The sequence below is a fragment of the Bos mutus genome, chromosome 14 (genome assembly GCF_027580195.1).
Source record: "Bos mutus isolate GX-2022 chromosome 14, NWIPB_WYAK_1.1, whole genome shotgun sequence".
NCBI lineage: Eukaryota > Metazoa > Chordata > Mammalia > Artiodactyla > Bovidae > Bos > Bos mutus.
Window position 1 is genome coordinate 14741667 of NC_091630.1, and position 12397 is coordinate 14754063.

The 12397-nt window shown below is 40.0% G+C and overlaps 1 protein-coding gene across 1 annotated transcript in view; it reads left to right on the forward strand.

The window, feature by feature from the left end:
• CPQ (carboxypeptidase Q) overlaps nt 1-12397 on the forward strand; it is a 544096-nt gene that overhangs the window by 241492 nt on the left and 290207 nt on the right. The window contains exon 4 of the mRNA XM_070383007.1: nt 6654-6861. Coding sequence (XP_070239108.1) covers nt 6654-6861 — 208 coding nt within the window. The remainder of the gene's footprint in view (nt 1-6653; nt 6862-12397) is intronic.

The window sequence follows — 12397 nt, forward strand, 5'->3', positions numbered from 1 at the left end:
GATACATAATTTTCCTTTTGTAGGATATTTAACATCACAAGGTGACATCCACTTTCAACAGTTGATTTGAACTTTGCAAATTTTGAAGTACTTGGAAACAAAGTGTACCTTGTATCTTCTATAAAGAGCTAGTCAAAAGTGACTAGCGTTAAGGGAGTTTGACTGACGTATGGCAATCAGGTGGGAAATATCAAACCTACTTGTTTAAACCTTGCACTTATTTTATGTAGATAAAAGACAATATTCAACCTACTTCAAATCATATCACTTCACACCACATACACAAGAAATTTAGTAGAATTTGAAAAGCTGATTTGAAACTTAGTTTCCATATTCATTTTATATTTTGGGATTACTCTCTTGCAAGCGTAGAGAGCAGCAGGCTTTGTTTTCATACATGTCATAAACCAGAGTCATGAAAGCATGGTTTTTGAATGAACTTTTTCCCTTGAAGAGAAATCTGGAAGCTTAGATTCTTATTTTGATATTTTATATTAAAAGTTTTATTAGGATACATTCACAAACCATATAATTTACTTTTTAACACATACAGGTTTTTTTTTAGTATATTCAAAGATTTTGCAAGCACCATCACTGTCCAATTTTAGAACATATTTATCATCCTGATAAGAAATCCCCAAATCAGCATTCACTCCCCATTTCCCTCTCCTTTCCAACAGCACAAGACAACCTAAAATTTACTTCCTACCTCTATGAATTTGCCTTTTCTGAACATTTCTTGCAAATGGAATTTTATGATACAGTAAGTCTCCTACGTGTAAACAAGTTTCGTCCTGAGAGCACATTTATAAGTCTAACTTGTTTATAAGTCCAACAAAGTTAGTCTAGGTACCTAACTAAATAAGTTGATAAACAGTACGTAATAGATTTTATAACACTTTTCACACAGATAACACATAAAAAACAAATACAAAAAATAAAGAAAGCATTTTTAATCTTATAGTACAGTACCTTGAAAATTACAGTAGCATGGTATAACAGCTGGCATACAGAGGCTGGCATCCAGGGAACAGTTACTGACCAGAGGAGGAAGAAGAGATGGAAGATGGTGGAGCTGAAAGAATCATCAGCAATAGGAGACAGGGCAAGCTGCAAGTTCACTCACATCCTGGGCTTGAAATAAAGATACTGTACTACACAGTAAAGTACTCAAAAGCACACCACTTACAGAGAACGCAGGCAGGCAACAATGTACGCCAGACACGTGAACTAACTTACGTGACTAGACATGCAAACACGTGTTCGCGTCTTTGAAAGTTTGCCGCTAGAAGGTTCATACTAGGGGACTAACTGTCTGTGGTGTGGTGTGATTGGCTTTTTTCACTTAGGATAGTGTTTTCAAGGTTCATTCATGTTGTAGCACACTTTAGAGCAATTGTTTTTTATTGCTGAATAGTATTTCATGGTATAGATATAGTGTATTGGAATATCCCCTCATCAGCTGATGGACGTTAGGTTTGTTTCCATCTTTGGCCTCTTCTGAATAATACTGTAAACATTTGTGTGCTCATTTTTGTGTGAACACATATTTTCATTTCTTTTGAGTTTATACCTAGTAGTAGAACTGTGGGTTGTATGGTAACTAAATGTTTAACTTTTTGAGGAACTGTCAAATTGACTATGCCGTTTTATATTCATACCAGCTATGTACAAGGGCTCAGAGTCTTCCACATTATTGCCAGCATTTCTTTTTACCTTTCTTTTTGTTCATAGCATTCTATGCAAAGTGGCACCTTGTTGTAGTTCTGACCTGCATTTCCCTTATAGCTGGTGGTGCACTGCGTCTTTTCACATGCTTTTTATACATTTGTGTATCTTATTTGTTGAACTGTCTATTCAAATTCTTCATGCATTTTTAAATTGGGTAGTTTTTTATTATTGAGTTTTAAAGAGTGATTAATGTATTTTAGACACAAGTGCCTTCTCAGATATTTGATTCATAAAAGTTTTTCTCCCATTCTGTGGTTTGTTTTCTTCACTTTTTGGTGGTGCCACTTGAAGTACAAAAGTTTAATGTTTTGATGATTCAATTTATCTCTTTTTTCTTTTGTTGCTTATGACTTCAGTGTTGTATCTAAGAAATAATTTCCTTACCTGAGATTGTGAAGTTTTATAGTTTTAGCTCTTACATTTGGGTCTATGATTCCTTCATATTTTGTGTGATATAGGGGTGCAATTTCATTATTTTTCACGCAGGTGTCTGGTTGGCCCCAGCACCATTTGTGAAAATACTTTTCATCCCCACTGAATTATTTCAACCCTCTTGTTGAAAATGAATTGATCATTCTTATAAAGTTTATTTCTCAATTCTCAATTCTATTTTATGGTGCACCATCTCTATCTTTATACCAGTACTATCCTTTTAATTACTATAGATTTGTAGTGTGTTTTTAAATGTGAAAGTGTGAATCCACCAATTTTGTTCTACTTTTTCAACTTGTGCTGGTTATTTTGAGTCCCTCGTTTTTCCATATGAATTTTGGAATCAACTTGTAAATTTCGTCGAAAAAGGCAGCTAGAATTTTGATAGGGATTGCACTGAATCTGTAAATAAACTGGGGGACTATTGTCATCTTAAGAGGGCTTCCCTGGTGGCTCGGTCAGTAAAGAATCTGCCTGCAGTGCAGGAGATGCAGATTCAATCCCTCCTTCAGGAAGGTCCCCTGGAGGAGGCCATGGCAAACCACTCCAGTATTCCTGCCTGGAGAATCCCAGGGACTGAGGAGCCTGACAGGCTACATTCCGTAGGGTCGAAAAGATTTGTACACAACTGAAGCGACTGAGCACAACACGCACAAACCATCTTAAGAATGTGAAGCCTTCCAATCCATAAACATAGGGCACTTTTCATTTGGATCTTCTTTATCTCAATGTTTTGCAGTTTTCATTGTGCAAATCTCACACATCTTTTGTTAAATTTATTTGTAGTATTTTGTTCCTTTTGTTGCTAATGAAAAAGCGATTGTTCATTTTCAGATTGCTCATTGCTGTGCTGTGCTGTGCTTAGTCACACAGTCATGTCCAACTCTTTTCGACCCCATGGACTGTAGCACACCAGGCTCCTCTGTCCATGGGATTCTCCAGGCAAGAATACTGGGGTGGGTTGCCATGCCTTCCTCCAGGGGATCTTCCCAACCCAGAGATCAAACTCAGGTGTCCCTCATTTCTACTGTATTGCTACTATATTGTATTGTTTATCACTACTGGACAATTGATTTTTGTATATTGATCCTGCAACCTTGCTGTACTTGCTCATTAGTTCTAGTAGTTTTTGTGTGTGTGATTCCTTATGATTTTCTATATATTTGACCATCTGTGAACAGTTTTACTTCTTTTCTCCAATCTAGATTTCTTTTATTTCTTTTTCTTGTCTGATTTTTCTAGCTAGAACCTCTAGTCCAATGTTGAATAGAAGTGGTCAGAGCAGACATCTTAGTCTTGTTTTTTGATCTCAGGGGGAAAGTATTTCCTTCTCTACACTAACTAAGATGTTTGCTATGGGTGGTAGCTCAGATGGTAAAGCGTCTGCCTACAATGTGGGAGACCTGGGTTCAATCCCTGGGTCAGGAAGATCTCCTGGAGAAGGAAATGGCAACCCACTCCAGTATTCTTGCCTGGAAAATCCCATGGACTGAGGAACCTGGTAGGCTACAGTCACATGGGGTCGCAAAGAGTCGGACATGACTGAGCGACTTCACTTTAATAGATAGCTTTTATTGAGTTGAGGAAGTTCCCTTCCATTTTTAGTTTGTTGAGTGTTTTTATTATGAAAGAGGATTAGATTTTGTCCAAGGCTTAGTCAGCATCTATTGAGATGATCCTGTGATTTTTATCTTTTATTACATTATTATAATGTGCTACATTGATTGACTTTTTGATATTGCATTCCTGAATAAATTCCTCTTGGTCATGGTGTTTTCATATGTTGCTGTATCAGTTTATTTTAGTTTCTTTCTTTTTTGCATTTATACTTATCTAAGCGATTTTGGATTGCAGTTTTCTTTCCTAGCAGTGTCTATGTCTGGTTTTGTTAGTAGTAGTAGTGGCCTTGTAGAATGAGTTGGGAAGCGTTCCCTTCCCTTGTATCTTTTGAAGACTTGACGAGGGATTGGTGTTAATCTTTAAATGTTCTTATTTTGATTTTTTTTTACAGCTTCCTTTGTCATTTGCATTTTGTTATTGTTAAATTGCACACGGGGTTTGTAAACGGGGTCAGGAAGCTGATGTTTATGCTGATCCTCTCCTGTAGGACAATTGACAGTGACAATGCAGAACTTCAACTAAACTGTTGAGTCTTCTGTCTCCTTCTACTGAACAGTGCTGAATACTCCACCACCAGAGCACATGTTTAATTACAGAAATAAATTGAAGCATTTTATATCTTGAATTCAGTACCACAGTTGGAAAATGCCATTTTCCTCAGTAGAGCTATGGGTGTATGCCCAGTTCACTGTACCTGGATTAAGAACTCTTACCTGCAACTTATTAGTGCCAATTTGTTTGGAAACATTATTTAAAAGAGCCTATTAAGAAGTGTTACACTGACCTCCTTTCGAGTCAGAGAGCCTGAGAACAAGGAGAGTTTGTTGGATCCTAGACATCACGTAAGGTACTATGAATAATAAATAATAAATATTTAGATTGTCTTCCTACATGTTTCAAAATACTTTCGGTCATTAATCACTCTACCAAGTCAGTGGGGAAAATTAACACTGAAGAAATAATAATAATAACAACTAATGTTTACTAAGTAATTCCTATGTGCCAAGCACTTGTAAATCCTTTACATATGCTATCTCTTTTATTCCTCATAGCAATCTTATGAGGTCAGTGCTAATATTATTCTCCACGTTTCAGATGTGGAAGCTCAGAAACAGAGAGATGATCCAAGTTGCTTGGTGTCAGGCAGGCAGAGAGTTGGCAGAACCAGGATCTGACCTGAGTTATGTAACTTCATGCTGCTGCTGCTAAGTCCCTTCAGTCATGTCCGACTCTGGGCAACCCCATAGATGGCAGCTCACCAGGCTCCGCCGTCCCTGGGATTCTCCAGGCAAGAACACTGGAGTCAGAGTGGGTCAGGCATATTCTGAAACAGGGATTCAGATTCAGGCTTTGTTTTATAAGTTTTAGATTTAAAAGTCATTTGTCTCTCTCTTATGAAGGATAAAATTTCCAGCCAACACTTAAGAAATGTCTATAAAGAATGTGCTTAGATTGTCCTAAGGACTTGAGCTCACACAGTCTCTCTCTGCAAGATTAATGTAATAGATAAATTAGTATGGTAAATATTTAACATTTATCGAGTGCTTACTATATTCTAGGGTAAGTAATATGTTTGTATAAATTAAGTAAATTTGCAAAATAACTGTGAAGTGGATATTATAATTACCATCTTCAATCACAGATGAAGCCACTGAAGCAAAGATGTATAACTTGGGTGGGTGCGTACTCAGTTGCTTCAGTCGTGTCTGACTCTTTGTGACCCTAGGGACCATCACCCACCAAGCTCTTCTATCCTTGGGATTCTCCAAGTGAGAATACTGGAGTGGGTTGCCATGCCCTCCTCCAGGGGATCTACCTGACCCAGGAATCCAACCTGGGTCTCCTGCATTTCAGGCAGATTCTTTACCCACTGAGCCACCAGGGAAGTCTGATGTGTAACTTGCCCAAGACCAATTAGTAATAAGTGGCACAGTCCAGATTTGAATCCAGAATCTCGATTCTTAATCACTTTGCCATGCAGTTTCTCTAAGTCAGTAAGTCATCACCTAATACATGGTCACAAGAATATAGTCACACCAAGAAAGCAGTGGTAAGACTGCATCATCGTGTTTGTGCACGTGAAGACTGAAGTCACTTCTCCAGGAGAGAAGTGTGTTTTGGCTAAAAAGAGGAGAAACACTTTTCTCTGAATATAAGACCACCTGAAGCAAGTATGGAAATATTAAAAAAAATTTTAATTTGGATAAGAAGGCTCTTAGCTTGTGCTTCCACAGAAGACAGGAATAGACTGACGGGATATGGGGAGCACTCAGGAGCCTTTTCCTTGTAATGGTGACATCACCGGACCTGGGTTTATTTGGCACTTTTCCTTATGGAAACACAAACATTTCTTCCGACATTGTTCTGTGGTTTTCCTGCAGAGCGTTCTACCCTTACGCAGGGCATTCTACCCTTATGCAGGGCTACACTGCAGACCTCTGTGTTCGGGTGGGAAGACGGCAGCACTTGAGCCAGACCAGAGAGCCAGGTGCATCTACGCCAGTTTGTGGGTCCTCTGGTCTGTAGCTGTGATAGAGTTTTATCTCCTCGAACACATGTCTTCACCTCTTGGTCTTGAAGACACTGAGTTTGAAGCAATTTGCAACTTTGTAAAGGATTATTCAAATTATCAAAATACATTTTATAGAATGTTTTCAATGAAATTATTATTAAACTGAATTCTCTAAGTTATTTTTATAAAAAAAAATTACCTTCACATCAAAAGCAAGTAAACCAATATTGCCCACCCTTTCCGTTCCTCACATGCAAACAAAGACCAGTGAAAATCAAATGTCAAATACAGGGGCTTTTAAAAAATACGTTTGGTCCATTTCCACTATCAAGGTAACCTGGTGACTTCTTTTCTCAAGTCCTCACACAGGTATTCAGGAATACCAGAAGGGTGTGCCAAAGATCCCAACAGCTTGTATTACGGTGGAGGACGCAGAGATGATGTCAAGAATGGCTTCTCGCGGGAACAGAATTGTCGTTCAGCTGAAGATGGGGGCAAAGAGCTATCCAGATGCTGATTCCTTCAACACAGTGGCAGAGATCACTGGGAGCAAGTATCCGGAGCAGGTGAGTGAAGACAAAGGAAAGGGATGGACTGTCTGGGAACAGGATGTTGCAGTCAAGTTTCAGTTTTTAGAAACAGTTTAGGAAAGAGAGCACGAATCTGCAGAGCTGATCCTCATAGACTCATTAAAGGCAGACACTTCATACACACACATGCACACACACACTCACACACACACACACACACACACACACACACACACACACACTCACACACAAGGCTTCCCTGGTGGTTCAAATGGTAAAGAATCTACCTGCAATGCAAGAGACCCAGGTTCAATCCCTGGGTGGGGAAGATCTCCTGGAGAAGGAAATGGCAACCCACTCCAGTATTCTTGCCTGGGAAATCCCACGCACCAAGGAGCCTGGAGGGCTACAGTCCATGGGGTTGCAAAGAACAACTGAGCAACTAACACACACACACACACACACACACACACACACATATTTTCCCTATTAAAAGTTTACTACATTGAATGAACAAGGGCAGGACTAACCGAAGGCCAAAACATGACCCGCTGTGTGGAAGTTCACCTCTGAATAGCTGAGGGCAGTAATTGTCTATTTGTGTCGAATTTCTTCCATTTGGAACCAGCTTGGCATTTGAGATCATGCCAATGGTTGATAGTAGGCTTATTGTGTGACTTGTCTTCATCTTTTCAAAGCTCCGTGAAGTAGGTCTATTTTCTCCATTTTACAGTTGAGGAAAAATAATCTGGAAGGAAACTCACTTGCCTAAGGTCCATACAGCTAGTAAATGGCTGAGAAGGGACTCAAACCAGGACCTTATGAATATTAAACCAAACTGTAGACCACAGTTTACATGAACTCTTTAGAGGTTTTTTTTAAATCAAATAGTCCTAGATACATATTCAAACTCTATACTAGCTGAAGATTAAATACCTTCAGCGAGTTACTTATCCTCTAAGTCTAAGAGAATTTATCTACAAAGAAGGGGAAGAACAGGATCAGTGTGAGGACTAGATTAGATAATGCACATCCGATAGCCTCCTGATTCAGTGTTTGTCGTGTCACAGGCACCCACTGAATGTCATGTTTTCTTCCTATGACATTAAATGTACAAAAAAATGGCTTTTATAAGGTTTCTGGTATGAATCTTATTTATTAGTAGGTATTGGAATTCTGAAAATAGCCCCTAAAATAAAGCTGTTCAGGAAGTTTAGACTTGTATTTCATTTAAGGAGATCAGCGGGATGAGAGAACAAGTGCACAGTGATGGAGAAACTTCTGCAAGCGTCCTAGCTTGGGGCCTCTCTCAGACTTAAGGGCTGTGCTGCAGTACAGATGTGGTTTAAGTTCAGAACCCTTTTCTCTCTTCCTAAATGAACTGCTCCCAGGGCTGGGGCATGCATCAACCCTGGGGTTATAAGCCACAGATATAGTGGAAAAGCAAGATCTCAGTAGGACCAGGGGAGTCAGACAGCCTTAGCGAAATTATAGTTTTAAGTGTTGAGAAAAGAAACAAGTCCCTTGTCTCTTCAGGAAACAGAGGCAATAGAAGAGCTAAGAGTCCAGGTTCCAGGAACTGAGTAGTCAAGACCCCTTGGAGTGTAATCCTTACTGTCAGTACTTCCAGGACGAAATGTTGCTTTGTTAAGGTTGTTAGTCCAGGTGGGAGGGGTTTAGGATTATATTTTTATCAGCTGTCCAGATGCGCACACTGGTAGCCTAAGAACAGGGGGCAAGGTGAGAGTGAGTTATCGGAACCGTAGTCTGAAATGGCCAGTGGGTGTCAGGGTCTGTGGCTAAAACATTAAAACAGAGGCATTCTCGGGCAGCAGCAGCTGGAAGGTTGAGGTGGTGCTGGCTCAGAGCTTCCCAGGAGCCAAGGCACCTTCCCGCTGCGCACGGTCAGTCTACTCCTCAGCCCTGCAGGACTGTTTTTTCAATCAGTTTTACTGAGGTATAGTTCACATAAAATAAGCTTACCAAATTAAAGTGTACAATTCCATGAGTGTTGAAAAATGCACCCAGTAATATAACCCCAAGCATAATAGAGAATATTTTCCTCACCCCGAATGTTCCCTTGGGCCCCTCACAGTCCATCTCCTCCTCAACTCCCCTGTCTCCGAGGGACCATGGTCTGCTTCCTGAAACTATAGCTCTTTCTTCTCTAGAAATTCATGGAGATAGCATCATGCACGTGGAGTCTTTCGCACTGGCTTCATTCACTCAGCATAATGCTTTTGAGACTTATCCATGTTGTATCGCTGCTCACTCCTTTATTCTGCTGAGTAATATTTCATTGTGAGGCTAGACCTCAATGTATTTATCCATTCACCGAGGATGATGGACATTCTGGTGGTTTCTGGGTTTTGACTGTTATGAATAAAGCTTTTGTGAACATTCTTGCATAAATCTTCTCCTGGCCATGTGTTTTCCTTCTTTATAAACAACAACAAGTGCCTAGGAGTGGAATTGCAAGGCTTGCCTGAATCTTAGCATCCTAATCTCTGTAAAGATGCTTCAGTCTGTATTCTATGGGGTAGCACCTTCTCCAGGTGTGTGATGGACAATTGCAGAGAGGTCCTAGGAATCAGGATTTCACCTCAATCGTAGTGTTGCATCGCATTCCAAGAGTCAGTTGTAAATATTTTGTTACCTAGATGTAAAGGATGGAAGATTAGCAAAAGGTCTCCCACAGAGAAGTCACAGTATTACCTTCCCAGAAGGAATGTGGGCGAGTGCTGTGCAGTGACATCCACTTGGCTGTGTTGGGGGGAGTCTGCCTTACAGTCTGCCTGGAACCACAGAGGGGTCTAGGCTGTGAAGGGAAGCCGGAATCATGTGTTTTCCCCCTAGGGGTTAGGCAACTTAATGAACATAAGCACAGTACATCCCTTACAAAGCCTCCTCGGGGAACCCTCCCCTCATTCCACCACTTGATGCCATTGTTAGACTATCATCTCCCACCAGAGCTTGTCGCAGATGCCATGAGCCTTCTGTTTACTTTCTTTTTTTCCCTAACGCCTATCCCAGAATTTGGCAGGCAGTGGCTTCTCCACACATATTTTATTTCAGTGAAATGAGGAGAGAAATAATAAAAACAGAAGAAAATGAATGGACGATTTTCTTAATCTCTATTCTCTTTAAATCCAGAAGTTTTCCTGCCTATTTAGAACATTGGTTGTCCATGGGCATATTGGACATCACCCCTAAATGCATTTCTATGTGGCTAAACTCAAGTTCATCAACTCCCTCACACCTGACACCTCATCTTAATTTCTTGTCTCTATTAAAGGAACCCTATTTACTTATGAGCACAGTTCAGAGACTTCAAGTTATTTTTCCTTCTTCCTCTCTATCACTGTCCTACAGTTAAGAGCCATATCCCATTCAGTCTGCTTTCAACCTATTTTTTTTTAATCTATTCCTGCTTTGTCTTTATGTTGTTATTGTTCTAATTCAGGCCCTTGAAATTTCCCTCCTGACTTTCTTTTCTTCTGTTTGTGCATTTTTTCTGCTTCTGCATTTTTGCAATGCAGTTCAGTTATCTTTTAAAATGCCAGTCTCAAAGTGGAGTTTCCAAGCTGTCAGGGGTCCTGTCCCCTAAAAGATAAAAGTTATGATAAAGGTAAATGCTGGGACTTTGATGGCACTCCATTGGTTAAGGCTGCACCTTCCCATGCAGGAGGAGCAGGTACTATCCCTGGTTGGGGAGGGATGCCTCACAATCAAAAAACCAAAATATAAAACAGAAGCAATATTGTCATAAATTCAATACAGATTTGGAATTGAACTGGGGTCTCCTGCATTGCAGGTGGATTCTTTACCAACTGAGCTATCAGGGAAGCTCCCCCCAAACAAATAAAAGTAAAATAAAGGTATATGCTGGAGTGAGTGATTGGAGGTGAGGAAGACAGAGGAAAAGAGAGCACGTTGGGAAAAGTTTAGGGGAGTTAAGTAGGAGGCAGTTATGGTTAAATTAAATTAAACTATTCATAAATGAGTGAAAAATTAGAATGAAGAAAGGGGAAAAAGAGATGCATGGTAGAGATCCCGTACCACCTAGACCCATTCTTTCCCTGGCTAGTGAGGGAGTTCAGCTCTCCTAAACTCTGGCAAACTTTTCTAACATCATTTAACTTTATTTTTTATTTTAATTTTAATAAAATTTTTATTTAAATTAGTATGTTGACAATGACATAAATATTGGTCTTGATAGTTTATGTTGACCTACTTATCCCTGACATATCCCTGATACCTTGCTTCTTATTAACGACCGGGAAGCAATGCTAAATAGTGCTGAGCAAACCAGTTGCAGTGGGTATTACTGCTAAAAATGAAGAGGATGTGTTTTGAAACTGCCATTATTCTGCCTGCAGCCAAGCATCGTGGGTGACCTGAAAGTGGTCTAACACCCAGGCAGTGGCCGATACTCTTCGGCGCTGACACCCACATTATATCTCATACATGCACAGCACCTTGATGAAAGGAAAGCATTTAACACATAAAGAATCCTTCTGATTTGGCCCAAGATCTATGGACAACATGTGAATTTTGGCTCTGGAAAAGTGTATATGTGATTAATGAAGCATTAGTTTCAAAACCCTGTTACATAGTTCAGACATAAGCCTTGACTGAATTAACCACAGGCTTTAAAAAATGCCAATTATACACATACTTTATTGGGTTCCAATATATGAAAAGGCAGAATAAGGGTATTATAGACGCAAATCCTACCTGCTTCCTAAAAACCCCGCAAGACGGCTCCTCCAGGCCTGAAATCCTCTCTCCACTCTTCCCTCTTCTGAAACTGCTCCTCTGTGGTTTGGGCGTGTTGTGCAGGGTTCAGCAGACCTGAACACTTTGAGGGGGTGCATTTCACTGGCGAAAAGCAGGTTGGCTGGAAGCTCTGACATTAGGCCATTTTTTTAAATATTACTTTTTATTGAAATATAGTTGTTTTACAGTGTTGTGTTAGTTTCTACTGTACAACAAAGTATATCATTATATATATAATTTCTTTTTATGAATTTCCTTTCCATTTCAGTTCAATTCAGTCACTCAGTCGTCTCTGACTCTTTGTGACCCCATGGACTGCAGCACGCCAGGCTTCCCTGTCCATCACCAACTCCCAGAGCTTGCTCAAACTCATGTCCATTGAGTCAGTGATGCCATCAAACTGTCTCATCCTCTGTCGTCCCCTTTTCCTCCCACTTTCAATCTTTCCCAGCATCAGGCTCTTTTCCAATGAGTAACTTCTTCGCATCAGATAGCCACAGTATTGGAGTTTCAGCTTCAGCATCAGTCCTTCCAATGAATATTCAGGGTTGATTTCCTTTAGGATTGACTAGTTGGATCTCCTTGCAGTGCAAGGGACTCTCAAGAGTCTTCTCCAATACCACAGTTCAAAACCATCAATTCTTCAGCTCTCAGCTTTCTTTATAGCCATACATCCATACATGACTACGGGAAAAACCATAGCTTTGACTAGACGGACCTTTGTTGGTAAAGTAATGTCTCTGCTTTTTAATATGCTGTCTAGTTTGGTCATAGCTTTTTTCCCAAGGAGCAA